Below are 12,645 nucleotides of genomic sequence, written 5' to 3'. Positions count from 1 at the left end.
AGCTTGAAAGGTGAATGTTTAGTTCAAAAGTTGTGGTTTGCATGGAAATATGATGGGAGAATGTGCATATACATAAGGAAACATCAACCCTGCATTTATGTATTCTTGAAGTACAGAAAAATAAAACTGTCAACTTTGATGGTAGTAGTGATCATATTGCAGTTGAACATCCAGGCCTAATTTTTGGTTTTAAAATTAGTTTATATGGTCTAAATGCTGTCTAGTTTGTCTACTTTATTTCCAATAAACTTTTATGGGTTCATGATGCCCCAATTATTTACGGCATATTTAAGGCTGCAGTTAATTATTTCCGACCACTAGGGGGCATAAAAACTCTGAAACAAACCCAGCCCTTAGTTACTAGCAGTTTATCAAGTATTCCTGGCTAACCTGGCCCTGGCACCAATTGACAGACGTTGCCACCATTAAGTATCTGTGGCTTACCATCGCCTATACATAATTTTTTTCATGGTGTCCGTTGGCACTAGTTGTACATAATTGGCAGCTGTTCAGCTAATTAAATCATTGGCTGGTTGAATCAGTTGCGTAGAAAAATAGCTATCCTTTTAGCTGTTGCATGTACAGCTCTATTTAACAGCCACTACATGACATATTGCTGGTTTCTGTTGAGCGCAAAAGCTTTGCAAGTCGTCGCGGGGCATAGCCGTGCACCTCCAAATTTTTGTAGCTAGGTGCGCACTGCGCTTTTCATTTCAAGATGGAAGCATTCGAAATAGTAGTTACTTGATGGGACTCCAGTTCTATGAGTATGTGCGTAGCCCTCAAATGGGCCTTGCTATTGGTTTTGCACACTCGTTTTTTCCAGCACTGTACTGTTCAATAAACAGATTCTGATTCTGGCATATCACTAGCGTCACTTTTGTCTTGTTAGCCATAAACAGATCAATGCATCCTCAGCATTTAGGACCTGTAGGGCAGCACACGTAGCCATGTTGGATAATGACGTTCTTCTGGTAACACTCGTTAACTTCTTGCTTATTCACAGAATATTTTGTTTGTATGCCCCCTGGCGTTTCGGAGAATACTGCAACAAACAACGCATTGAGCATAAACGCCTCTGTATATGCTCGTAGCTCACGCGCCCTCTGTGGAGGCCTCGTGCGAGTATAAACAAAGCTTGTCTTCCACGATGAGCTTATCTCTGTGCAGCCACCAGAATTCTGTTGCTATGCTGCCACTAAGTCACACTCAATCATCCTGAGGTCTATAAAAAGATGTGGGTATCCTGGGAGACGTGAATCTTGTCTCAGCTTCCACTCGCTGTTTCTGTCTTTTTCGTCTTACAACACTTCGTCCCTCTGACTCTCTCCCTCCCCTTTCTCTTACTCCTAACCTCTTTTCCCTCTCTCTCTTTCCTTCACCTTTTCTCTCTCAGCCTCCTATTCTCTCCTCTCCTCTCTCCTCCAAAAGGTCCCAGCGGTGATGATGAAGGTGCTCAATATCAGGGAAAATCCTTGCAGGGTGTCTGTAGCCTTCTCTCATTTATCTTTCTGTGCCAGAGCTTTGGTTTTGTGGAGCACAGTAACTAACATTCAGTGAGTGAAATATCCTTGATTTTAGACACTATGATACATACTCAATATCTCTTTTCAAGCTGGTGTGCTCACTGTGTGGTTCTCCAATCATAGGATGCTGTTTAATGTATGAGTGCAGTCTATTACACATGGCTGAGAACCTGAGGGTGTCTGATTTTTCAATCAGTAACATTGTAGATGTGTGTTTCTGCATTAGTATTTTTTCTCTCCCTGTTAATGAGCCCACCACATGTTGAAACGTGTGTAAATAAAACATGCACCGTTTGAGATTATTACAAAAGGTTGCATCATGAAACTGAATTGGTGTTGTGTGCCAGCTGAGTGAAGTCAGTTCTTGCTGTAGCCTTCTGTGGTGGGGCAGTTTGCCCTGAGAGAAAAGGAAGAAAGGCAAGCAGTCTCTAGGGAATCAGAGGTTAGCACACATACTGTCTTCTCTTTACTGGCCCACCTATACCAGATACTTCAGACACTTCTTTGGACTGTAAGCTGATTCTTTTTTCTTCTTTGTGAATTTGTTAGCCGTAAAAGCTACTGTACTTAAGATGTGGCACAAGATGCACTCTGCAGTTTAGTGTTTCCTTGTTTTTCAAATGTGCAAATGCACCACTCTGACTGGGGCCGATTAATAAAATGTTTGAATTAAATCTCTTCTAATGTAGTTTAATTTTTTGTGTTTATTTATTTGTTTAGTTGCTTTCCTTTCACCTTTAACAGTATTTCTCACTTCTAGCAGTGAGACAGTCAGGGAATATTTTTACAGTTGCCATGGGAAAGAAAAGGTCTGCTATGTAACATCTTTGCTGGTTTCTGGTTATCGTGCAGTTCTTCAGTGCCTTGCCACAGCCAAAGATGGCATGTAGCATTGAAACACCAGGTTCTGAAAAAATAAAAACAAATCACTCAAATGCTGGTTCTCCAAGGGATGACGCTTCCTCTTCTTGCCAGATTTAGTCAGCAGAGCTTGCTGACACCGACTGTGGCACTGGGGTTTCCTAATTACTAGTTTTCAGCAGTTTCAGTCTCTCCCTCGCTCTTGCTCTCTCTATCTCCCTCTCTCTGCTTCTACCTGAGCTACCTTTGTTGTGTGTTTAGATTTTGCTATTCACCAACTGCCTACAGTGTGAGAGGCGGCAGTGTGCTGGAAAGGGTGCATTGCGTCTTTATTCGCGTCAGAGGTGGAGAGGAAAACATCCATCACATGCAGTACATGCCTATACATGTAGTCTGTCTATGCTTTCTCATTGCCTTGTTTAATATACCTGTGTTATGATGTGTTGATGTTGGTGGTGGGAGGCAGGGGGAGGGAGTGTCATGGCAACAGCCTTCTCTAATATAGTCTACTTCCACCTGGATAAGGTTGCAGTGATATTTCCTCTCTGTGCACATAGACACACTCAGACTGATGTACATTCACTGCTTGTGCTGAGAATGCACAGCCAAGGGGCCAAAGGTCATGTGAGTTAAATTGAATGTATGTGGCGGGACATTAGTGTATTCGTCTGATGAATGAAGAACCGACATGTAGCTAACCTCTCATTTCTCCAGGGTATGTTGGATGAAGGTTTGTCACACTACTGCTTTGCCCCGCCAGGTCCCGCACCTTGCTGAAGGTGTTCGCATCCACGGAGAGAAGGTCACTGAGGCACTGAGGCCTTTCCACGACCGCTTGGAGGCCTGCTTCAAGCAACTGCGGGAGAAAGTGGAAAAACAGTATGGGGTAAAGGCCCTGGTAAGCTTTTGCCTGTTTTTGACCTTTCTGTTACAAGTGCTTTGTATCTCAGTGTGGTCATTTTTAGCAGGCACTAATGGAATCTGCAACCGTTTCTTTTGTTGCGTTTGGCTGAAGATTTCCAGGAAATGGATATGTAACATATATGTATCGTTGGTATACCTTACAGAAATCCATTATGTAGGATTATTTTCTTGTATGGTTGGTATGGTTAGAAGTAATGGACACAGGAGGACATAAAACATTTATCATTCCAAATCTTTTACGAGAAGATTTAAAGGCTTGGTTTGTTTTGCCTGCTTTAAAGTTACAGGAAACTTGATTTAAAATCATGTTTCTTCCATATGTATCTGTGGGAATAAAAGTGATGTATTGTAAAAAGTATTTAAAGTTACAGAAATCATCAAATAACTACTAAAAATCATCACAGTTTATTCTGACTTTACCCACCAAAGTCCAGTCGGCAGGATGGTATGGGCGCTACGATTATACACAAATAAAATGAAGACGGCCGCAGAAAAAATGGCATAGGTTGCTATGGCAACACACAAACATGGCACGCAGTGTAAAGGTAACTGAGGAGAGCCGTGTTCCTTATTTGGATCTACTTTCCCATGTAAGGAGGCACTGCCAAACCCAGTGTCTAAATCAGGACATAAAGATGATTTTAAAAAAGAAACAGCATAATTAACACAACAATTAACAGCATTTGATGACAATTCTAAGAGCTGATGGCAAGACCACAATCATTATTAACACATACTATATTAAGCTACTAATTTCCGATTTTGAGTTTCAGTAAGTTCTCCAAATGCATTTAGAACATATATGTCAGACTTGCATTTACTTTTAGCTGAAGTCAGCTCGTGTGTAGTGGGATGCTGCTGGGAACTACCTCCCATCTCTCTCCTCCTTTACAGATTTAATTGGTGCTTGGCCAAGCTTTTCCCTCAATCTTGCCTGAGGTAAAGGGGCCCTTGCTCAATTTAAAGGAAGAGGGTGGTGACCTTTCAAATGAGAGAAAAGCCATCACTTTCTAGGGTGTGATAATAAGGTCATCCTATCAGATGTGTGATGGCCCCTTTCTTTGCTTGAAAAGACTCTTTAAATGCAGAAGGGTTCATTTTTAGAGCTACTGTCACCAGATTTTTCTTCCAGCAGTTTTTTTTTTTTTTTTTACAGAAGTACAGAAATTTAATAGTCTTTTTGTCTTTTCCTGTAACTTTATGTTCGATTATGTTGCTGCGTTTGTAGCTCCATATTGTACATAGGCTTAGGATAATACTGGGCATGACCTTCACCCTTACGGTTACCATGTCCCTCACACCAGAGTGTGGAATCCCTTCCTGAAAGTATATCTACTGTTGTCTCTCATAATATGTAATAGACAATCACAAACAGCTATAGACTGAACAGTTCGTTAGTGGCAAGGACATTTTGACGCAGTATAAAATGAGCACTTTTTTTCCAGGTAGCACAGTATACACAATTCACACTACTGCCTGAATTTACATAGTATAAATCATCACTGCTAGCTAGCTACCTACGTAGCTGGAAGGCCATACACAGTATATTTGATGAATAAGGTCAGAAAGCCTTTCCCAAGGACAGAGTAGTGATGTCATGAATGCGTGTTGTTAAGTTCTTTCTCAGTAAAAGTATAAATTAACCTGGAATGATTAACAATATAGTGCTACTCTCTAGTCTCTAGACGAAAGACCAAAAAATATGACTGCATTAAAAAACATGTTTAATTGTTCCTCAAAATATAAAATCAGTTATTTAAAGTTAGTGTCTGAGTCACTTCAAATATGTGTCTTTGTGGCAATTTTTAGCTACATTAGCAGTGAGCACCTATAGATGGCAATGTCAGTCCACAACCTTGGTCCAGACTGAAATATGTCAACAACAACTGGATGGATTGCCATGAAATTTTGTAATGAAATTTTGTACATCCAAAACGATGAATCCTAATGACTTTGGTGATGCCCTCACTTTTCATGTAGCACCACAATGCGGTTGACATTTTCAACTATTGGATGCATTGCTCTGAAATCTTGTACAGACATTCATGTCTCCCTCATTATGAATTGTATTTGGTGATCCCCGGACTTTCCCTCTAGTGTTATCAAAGTTTTAATTTCTTTAATACTGAGCAAATACCTGCAAAACTAATGACATTCCCATCAGCCTTACTTTGAGTTTGGTGCTAAATAGCAAATGCCAGCATGCTAACACACTAAACAAAGATGCTGACAATGGTACCATTACCTGCTAAACATCAGTGTGTTAGCATTGTCATTGTGAGCATGTTAGAATACTGATATTGGCATTTAGCTCAAGCACTGCTGTAGTACGGCCTCACAGTGAGGGAAGCATGGCTGTAGACTCTTTGTCTTGTTGGAATCATTCTTCTATAAAAGAGATATAAAGGCTTAAAGAGTACTATGTCTATCATCTGTCTTCTACCATATTGCACTGCCTATACCTCTTCAGCTTCTTCTTAGCCCAAATTAGATCTTTTTTTTTCTCCAGTTACTTGAAAAGATGGCTGCACATGTATGGCAAATCCAACCGTCACAACTACAAATACTTCTGAGTGACGTCACGGGGTCTACATCCGTTTCTTTCTACAGTCAATATATAAAACGTATAAGAGAATGTGTATTGTGTGGTGCTTTTACCCACTACTCTGAGCACATTCAAAGTACCTGAAACCACAGTAGCAATGCACAGATAACTTTAAAGCAGTCAGTGACTTTTAAGCTGAATTCTTTCTGTTTGTTTCTGTTTTTCTTTTTCTCTGCGGTGTCAGCCGACAGCAGACGAACGACGGGGGCCTCGTCCTCACTCCATGGTGCGCTCCTTCACCATGCCCTCCTCCCAGAGGCCGCTGTCAGTGGCTTCAGTCACCTCCATCTCCTCTGACAACTCCCCCTCCAGGCCTGGCTCAGATGGGTAACACCTGGTTTACAGTTCTTCAAAATATCATGCATCCTCCTTGGCTTTTGGTCATCCTATTTTAGCAGTTTAAAAGTTGCTTTTGGATTACTATCTTGTAAGAATCCCTGTCGTTATTTTGATAAGTCAGTCTCAGGCCTCGTATTTAACATTGTACAAAGATTCCAATTTCATTTAAAATCATTTCTGAGGAAGTGCTTATGCCATTTTTGAAAAATTAACTATGCTTTTTTGTTGACTTCATGAAGACTTGTAATATACAAGATCAAACCATACAAACTTTATTTTGAAAATGTGTATAATACTAACATTTATGCTCTTAACTATTTCAGTTATTCCCATTTAACTAGACTCCAGATAAGAATACACAAAGCAGTGTTGTATAGTTTCTTCATGTAGTTACCTCTGATGGAGAAGATTGATAAAACTACCTCAGATGCACGGACAAGGAAGGAGATGGATGTTTGATTGGACCATTATCATATTCTGTTTATTTCAGTTTTGCCCTGGAGCCTCTCCTGCCAAAGAAGCTGCACACCAAGTCTCAGGACAAGCTGGACCGGGATGAGCCCGAGAGGGAGCGCAAAGAGAAAAAGAAGGAGAAGAGGAACAGTAAACACCAAGAGATCTTTGACAAAGACATGAAGACCACAGAGATCCCTCTGCAGCCCACTGAAGCCGTCATACTGTCAGAGACGGTACTGAAAAAGTGACCTATACAAAAAATTAGTTCTCCCATGTTTTACTCTTTCTCTTTTTCTAGTCTCTCCTCTTCTCCACCCTATGGTAAATGTGCACTCTTCCTCTCCTTTCCTATTGTTTTTTTTACTTTAACTTTTTTTTTTTGCTCCAAAAGTCTGAATCATTTCCATTTTGGACTCTCCAAGAGCTTTTCTTCAGCGCCGCTCTTGGGTCAAGTTATTAAGTTTGTACGTAAGATATCTAAGTAGTAGATTATCATAAAATATTCTGTGCATATTCATGGTCCTCAGAAGAGGAATCCTGATGATTTTAGTGATCCTGTGACTTTTCTTCTAGTGTAACTCACCAAATTTTCCACTTGCACGACATAATACAGTATACATACTGTACATTAATGTGCCACAGAGCAGTGGAAGACCTCTGTTGAATTTGGTGTTCTGTAGTGTTATCCTGAAGTCAGATTTTGATTTAGTCCCCTTAGCAGCAAGTCTCCAAGAAAAGCAAAATTATAGGTATGTTGTTTATTCTGTGCAACACATTCATATTATGGGTTGCAATTAGCATTGTATCTCTAGCAGGGTCTTTACCCTTTTCACTCATCACATGGCTCACATTTCTACCACTCAGCTGCTCCCCCACGTTCTCTTCGCACTCTACAGGTCTTTATCTTCCCCGTCTCTCTGATGTGCACATGTCCCTCTTTACCACCATTGTGTCCATTACAGCAGACAGGTATCACTGTGTTCTGCATGCCCAGTGGGAATGCTCCCTGGCTAACAGCATTAAGATAAGGGTAGGAACGGTGTTGTCCCTCATTCGTCCAGGAGTGTTCTATCGTAGAAAAGGTTTCAGTCGTAGTCATCTGGACACTGTTTTCAGAATCAAGACGTTTCGGCTCCCCATTCTCAATTGTGCATTCACAATTGAGAATGGGTAGGAATGGGATCCAAAAGAGGCCCCTGGCAGTGGTGGAGCCGTCTGGCTTGTGATAGGAGCCTCCTGCCTCAGGGGTCAAGGGTAGAACACCTAGGGCTCTCTGGTAGTTACCAAGCAGTTGTAGGCAATAATAGTTTTAGTTGAAGTTATAATCGGGAACACATAGATCAAGAAAATAGCTTTTTCACCCTCAATACAAATGTCAGTTGTGTGTTTTAGTGTTCTGGAGAAAAAAACTCTATCACTGAATGAAGTGTGTTGTTATTTTCAGTGTCTCCCTTGTGGCTGACTGTTTGGGTTTGGCCAATTACAAAGTTGTTTGTTAATGTAGCCTACAGTGTGGAATAGCCCTGAGGACATATCTTTTCATATTCAAATTCCAGTCATAATAAAGCACACCGAGAACACAGTCTTGCATGCAAACAATGATTTGTAACCACAAATAAGATACTGCAACCCAACGAGCACATTTATCCAAATGGTTTCTCCTTTAGGAATACAAATAGCTGACTTAATATGCACGTGGATACACACACAACAGTCCCAATGGAGATGTGAAACCAATTTTCTCCTTTAAATGATCCTTTATTGATCTTCTGTTATATGTCATCATAGAATCAACTCATTTGCCCAGACAGTAAATTTAGTTCTCAGTTCTGTTTCATTGACTCGTGTAATTTGGATTGTTTGACTTTGAGTACTCAGTAATGACTCGATCCTTCTTTTCTTTGTTTGTGCATGATCACTCAGATCAGCCCCCTGCGGCCTCAAAGACCAAGGAGTCAAGTTCTCAACCAGATTGGTGGAGACCGTCGCCTCTCTGTGTCCCCTGGACCCCCTTCTTCTTCCTCCAACTCCTCCTCGCCGGGACCCCCACCCATCACACCCAGGAACAAACTCCCCTTTAGCCTGCTCACTGTTTCCAGTAAGCGCAATCTTACTTTACTCTCACTCCCATTCAGACACACACTCAGTTAAGAGATTGTATCATCTTTGGACTGGAGCCTCCACAATCTTTGTAGGCCCTCTCTGCCGACCCTCTGACTTTGTTTTACCTCTTGCTTCACTGTTACCACATGCCGTGGTACACGTGATCATGTTCAGTTTGATCTAAAACATAGCGCTCTGTGTCATATTAGCTACACTTCTTGAAATGGCCATGCAAATCATAACTGTCAGCACAACATATTTACCTCATTTGTCTCTTTGTCTTATTGGATCATACATAATGGGCTTAATGGGCTTATCAAGGATGTTCAGTAGCAAAAGAGAGAGTCTACTATTGCTGTTTCAAAATTCAAATTCTTTGCATCGTGAAACTCTACGTAGAGATTCTGAGATGCAATTTATTACTGGACCGAATCCGTTTCATCCAAGCAACTTTAGGTCACAGGGTTCTTGTATAACAATCTGCAGTTTGTAGCACTCTAACGATTTAGTATTGCACTTCTGAGAAGTCGGGGGACTTCTAGAGAGTTGATATGTTTACAAAGAGGAATGGTCAAAATCAATGTAAAAGAGGCCAAGATATCCTGACTTTTAGTTGATTGTATGGGTCACGCTCCAAAAACAGTGGATGCTACACTTCCCATAGTGCAACTCTAATAGCATAGCAACTAATGGTATCTTTTTTTTAGATCCTCCCTGCCTGGTAAATTCCAAAGTATTTTAAGTTACGTGCCCTGAGTTTGTAACACAGGCTATATATTTGTGGTAACACTTAACTTTGACCCCCCATTATTATTATGAATATAGGACGGCTGTGGCTTGGGGGTAGACCGGGTCGCCCACTAATCGGGAGATCGGCGGTTCGACCCCCTGGTTCCCCCAGCCCACATGTTAAAGTGTCCTTGGGCAAGACACTAAACCCCAAGTTGCTCACAAAGGCTGTACTATCGGTGTGTGAGTGTGTGTGAATGGGGTAAATGTGACATATAGTGTAAAGCACTTTGAGTGGTCCTATGACACTATACAAGTACTGTCCATTTACCATAAAAGGCATTTATTAAGTGTTTATATAATGCTTATAAATGCTTAATAGGGGGGTTAATGTAAAATGTTACCAAATTTGTAGTCTCAAAACCAAGATAACCCTAATGACATCATCAGGTTTGACCATTAAAGTTCTTAATTGTATTTTGTATAATATTTTGACAAAAAACATTCAACTGAGTAGAACTTCCCATGAATACTAAACTGATCTCAATGTGTAAAATCAATTAAGTTCTCCTTTAAGTGTGTGCAGGAATTTTGCTCTGCTTCTTTAAAATACAATTAGTCTTAATGGTAGGGAATTCACCAGAAATGTGATCTATTTTGGGTCCCCGTTGTACGGTTTAACAAACATCCATGTAGTTTGATGATGAATGTGAGCTGATGAGCGCCCTCTTACGCAGATCTGGAGCTGAACGGGATGGGCTTCTCTGACAAAGGTGAAACCCCTCCTCCGCTGCCTGTGAAAGGCAGCACGGCTGATTATGGCAACCTGCTAGATAATCAAGACTTGACGAGTCCCTCAACGCCTCCTCCACCCCCGACACATCAAAGGGTAGGTGTTTTAATTAGGGCTGAGAGGAGCTCCTTAATAATGCATGGCACTTATAATGAAACAAGAGGCTACTACACGCACTTGACATTCGGGTCAACCTCCTCCACTATCCCCTGCTCCTCCACGTCCCTTGCTAATGTGCTTGCGTCATGTCTGTGTGCGTGCATGCATGTTTCACACTCACATTTGTGCTTTTACTGTATTTGTGCGTCATTTTTGTAATGTGTGTCACTGAAGAGTGTAGGCATCAGTTAGCAGCAAAGGCCTACACCCGCCTGTCCACCCCGCTGTTATTTATACTTGTTCCCCCCAGCTGGCCCGACTCTCAGACGTGATTGATTGGATGATTACTTTACCTCTCACATCCATCAGGAGCTCTCCCGCTGTTAATCAGCAACTCATCTCTCCACACTCACCGATGTCTACGCTAGCCATCCTCCTGCCTCGCCACTCTGTTAACTAATCTTATTTATCCACTGTCACGGCCCATGGACAGGTAGTAAAATGGAGCCTCTGCACACAGTGTGGCAGCAGGCTGCCAGTAGCGTAGTGAGAACAGATGTTCAGAGACTGAGTGACAGCCGCTCTTCATTTACAGTCCTTGATGGAGGCAGTGAGGTCATCGACAAGCATTACTCCTTGTCTGTTGTCTCTGTTGTTAACTCAGGTGTCTCAGGAATGGCATGCAGGTGGCCATAGCTCAAACATTTCAGATTTTTTAAAATCTGAATTGAATAAAGATTTAAATTTGATTTTAGGTATCTCAAAGTAACAGAATCTTAATTCTCCTTCTAAAGGATCACATGATCTTCAGCCCCAATCTGTAATTTTTTGACCACATAAATATGGATTATACTCATAAAAATAACTTAATAGTTTTACTTATGGATGAATAATTAACATTTTGAACTACTCAACTAATATAGGCATGTTTTTGCAAACATTATTGACTGTTACCATCATCAGAAAAGATTAATATCTTAAATTTAGGTGTCTAATGTTGTGCCAGGATCAGGCTACATGATATCAGCTCAAAGAGGAGTGTAATGGAAGGCAACCGATTCTTGCTCTAGAAAGTCTGTCTCTTGCCCTCTTCTGTTCAATAAGATATTAAGACAATTGAAGGCACCATGATCACCTAATCTGACATAGTGACCATCTTAAAAGGCATAAATGTTGAGTAAGCTGATCCTGGCATTAATCCCTGTATTAAAAGACCTGTCAATCAATTTGGGAATGATAGCAGCTTTAAATCCTGAATGAATTTAGAATTTTAGTGGAAAGCTAAGTTGTCCTTATTTGAGAAAACTGCAAAATCAAGGTTACTGTTTTGTCTGTTTGCAGCACATTCCACCTCCTCTTCCCAGCAAGACCCCTCCTCCACCTCCTCCCAAGACCACCAGGAAACAGGCCTCCATTGATTCAGGAATTGTACAGTGAACAAAGAAGCTGACAGTAGGACCAAACAACACACTGACAACACAACAAAAACAGTAACCGCTCCCCCCAAAAAAGTGGTTGTTTTTACCCACACATTCCTCATTCCCTGTCCCAGCTTGACAAGATGAATACCTCACTGCATCCCGCCCCCTTGTATCATTAATTTTTTTTTTTATTTCTTGTTTTGCCTTCAGTTTGACGATGATGCAGTCTGCAACAGGGAGCATGTTGCACAGATGAGTAGTCACTGAATTTATAGATGCTGTCTACCATGCCACTTCAAGACTTTATCAGGACATTGTGTTCAGACAGATAAGCTTGGACGAACAGCTTTCCAGTACTGACCCATTCTCAAGTATATGAGAGCACATAGCTCATTAAAGAATAATTCCAATCTCTTTTATTCATATTCCCACTATGTACAGAGGTTTGTATATATGATTTTATTTTATTTCAGGTTTTTTGTATGTGATTTGATCATGACTCTTTTTGTATTAACGTATCATTAGTTTAAGTGGCATTTATATGAAACAAAAAAGGGCTTGTAGGTTTTGAATTGACAGGGACTTTACAGAGTTGGTATGTGAGAACCTATCATGGATTTTATTGGTAAATTTTTGGAGTGCACATACAACTAACTCCTATCGCATTATCATTGTTCAGACCTTGTCCTAGATTGCTGTAACCTTGGATTTCAATAATATTGACTGTTCCCAATTCACTACTGACACGACTTCTGAATAAACTTTCAAATATATGTATTTTTAAAAAAA

At 40.8% G+C, this 12,645-nt stretch overlaps 1 protein-coding gene across 2 annotated transcripts in view; it reads left to right on the top strand.

The window, feature by feature from the left end:
• dock1 (dedicator of cytokinesis 1) overlaps positions 1-12,645 on the top strand; it is a 182,112-nt gene extending 169,467 nt beyond the window's left edge. Inside the window, exons 47-53 of one of the 2 annotated variants that reach the window (XM_044178135.1) lie at positions 3,148-3,285; positions 6,101-6,243; positions 6,746-6,944; positions 8,635-8,809; positions 10,281-10,432; positions 11,777-11,887; positions 12,067-12,645. In XM_044178135.1, coding sequence (XP_044034070.1) covers positions 3,148-3,285; positions 6,101-6,243; positions 6,746-6,944; positions 8,635-8,809; positions 10,281-10,432; positions 11,777-11,872 — 903 coding nt within the window. In that variant the 3' untranslated portion in view covers positions 11,873-11,887; positions 12,067-12,645. Of the gene's footprint in view, positions 1-3,147; positions 3,286-6,100; positions 6,244-6,745; positions 6,945-8,634; positions 8,810-10,280; positions 10,433-11,776 lie in introns of both variants that reach the window. The other variant, XM_044178136.1, reaches the window with a different exon arrangement.

The sequence above is a fragment of the Siniperca chuatsi genome, linkage group LG20, assembly GCF_020085105.1.
Source record: "Siniperca chuatsi isolate FFG_IHB_CAS linkage group LG20, ASM2008510v1, whole genome shotgun sequence".
NCBI classification, from domain to species: Eukaryota; Metazoa; Chordata; class Actinopteri; order Centrarchiformes; family Sinipercidae; genus Siniperca; species Siniperca chuatsi.
This window is presented reverse-complemented; position numbering and strand designations above follow the sequence as displayed.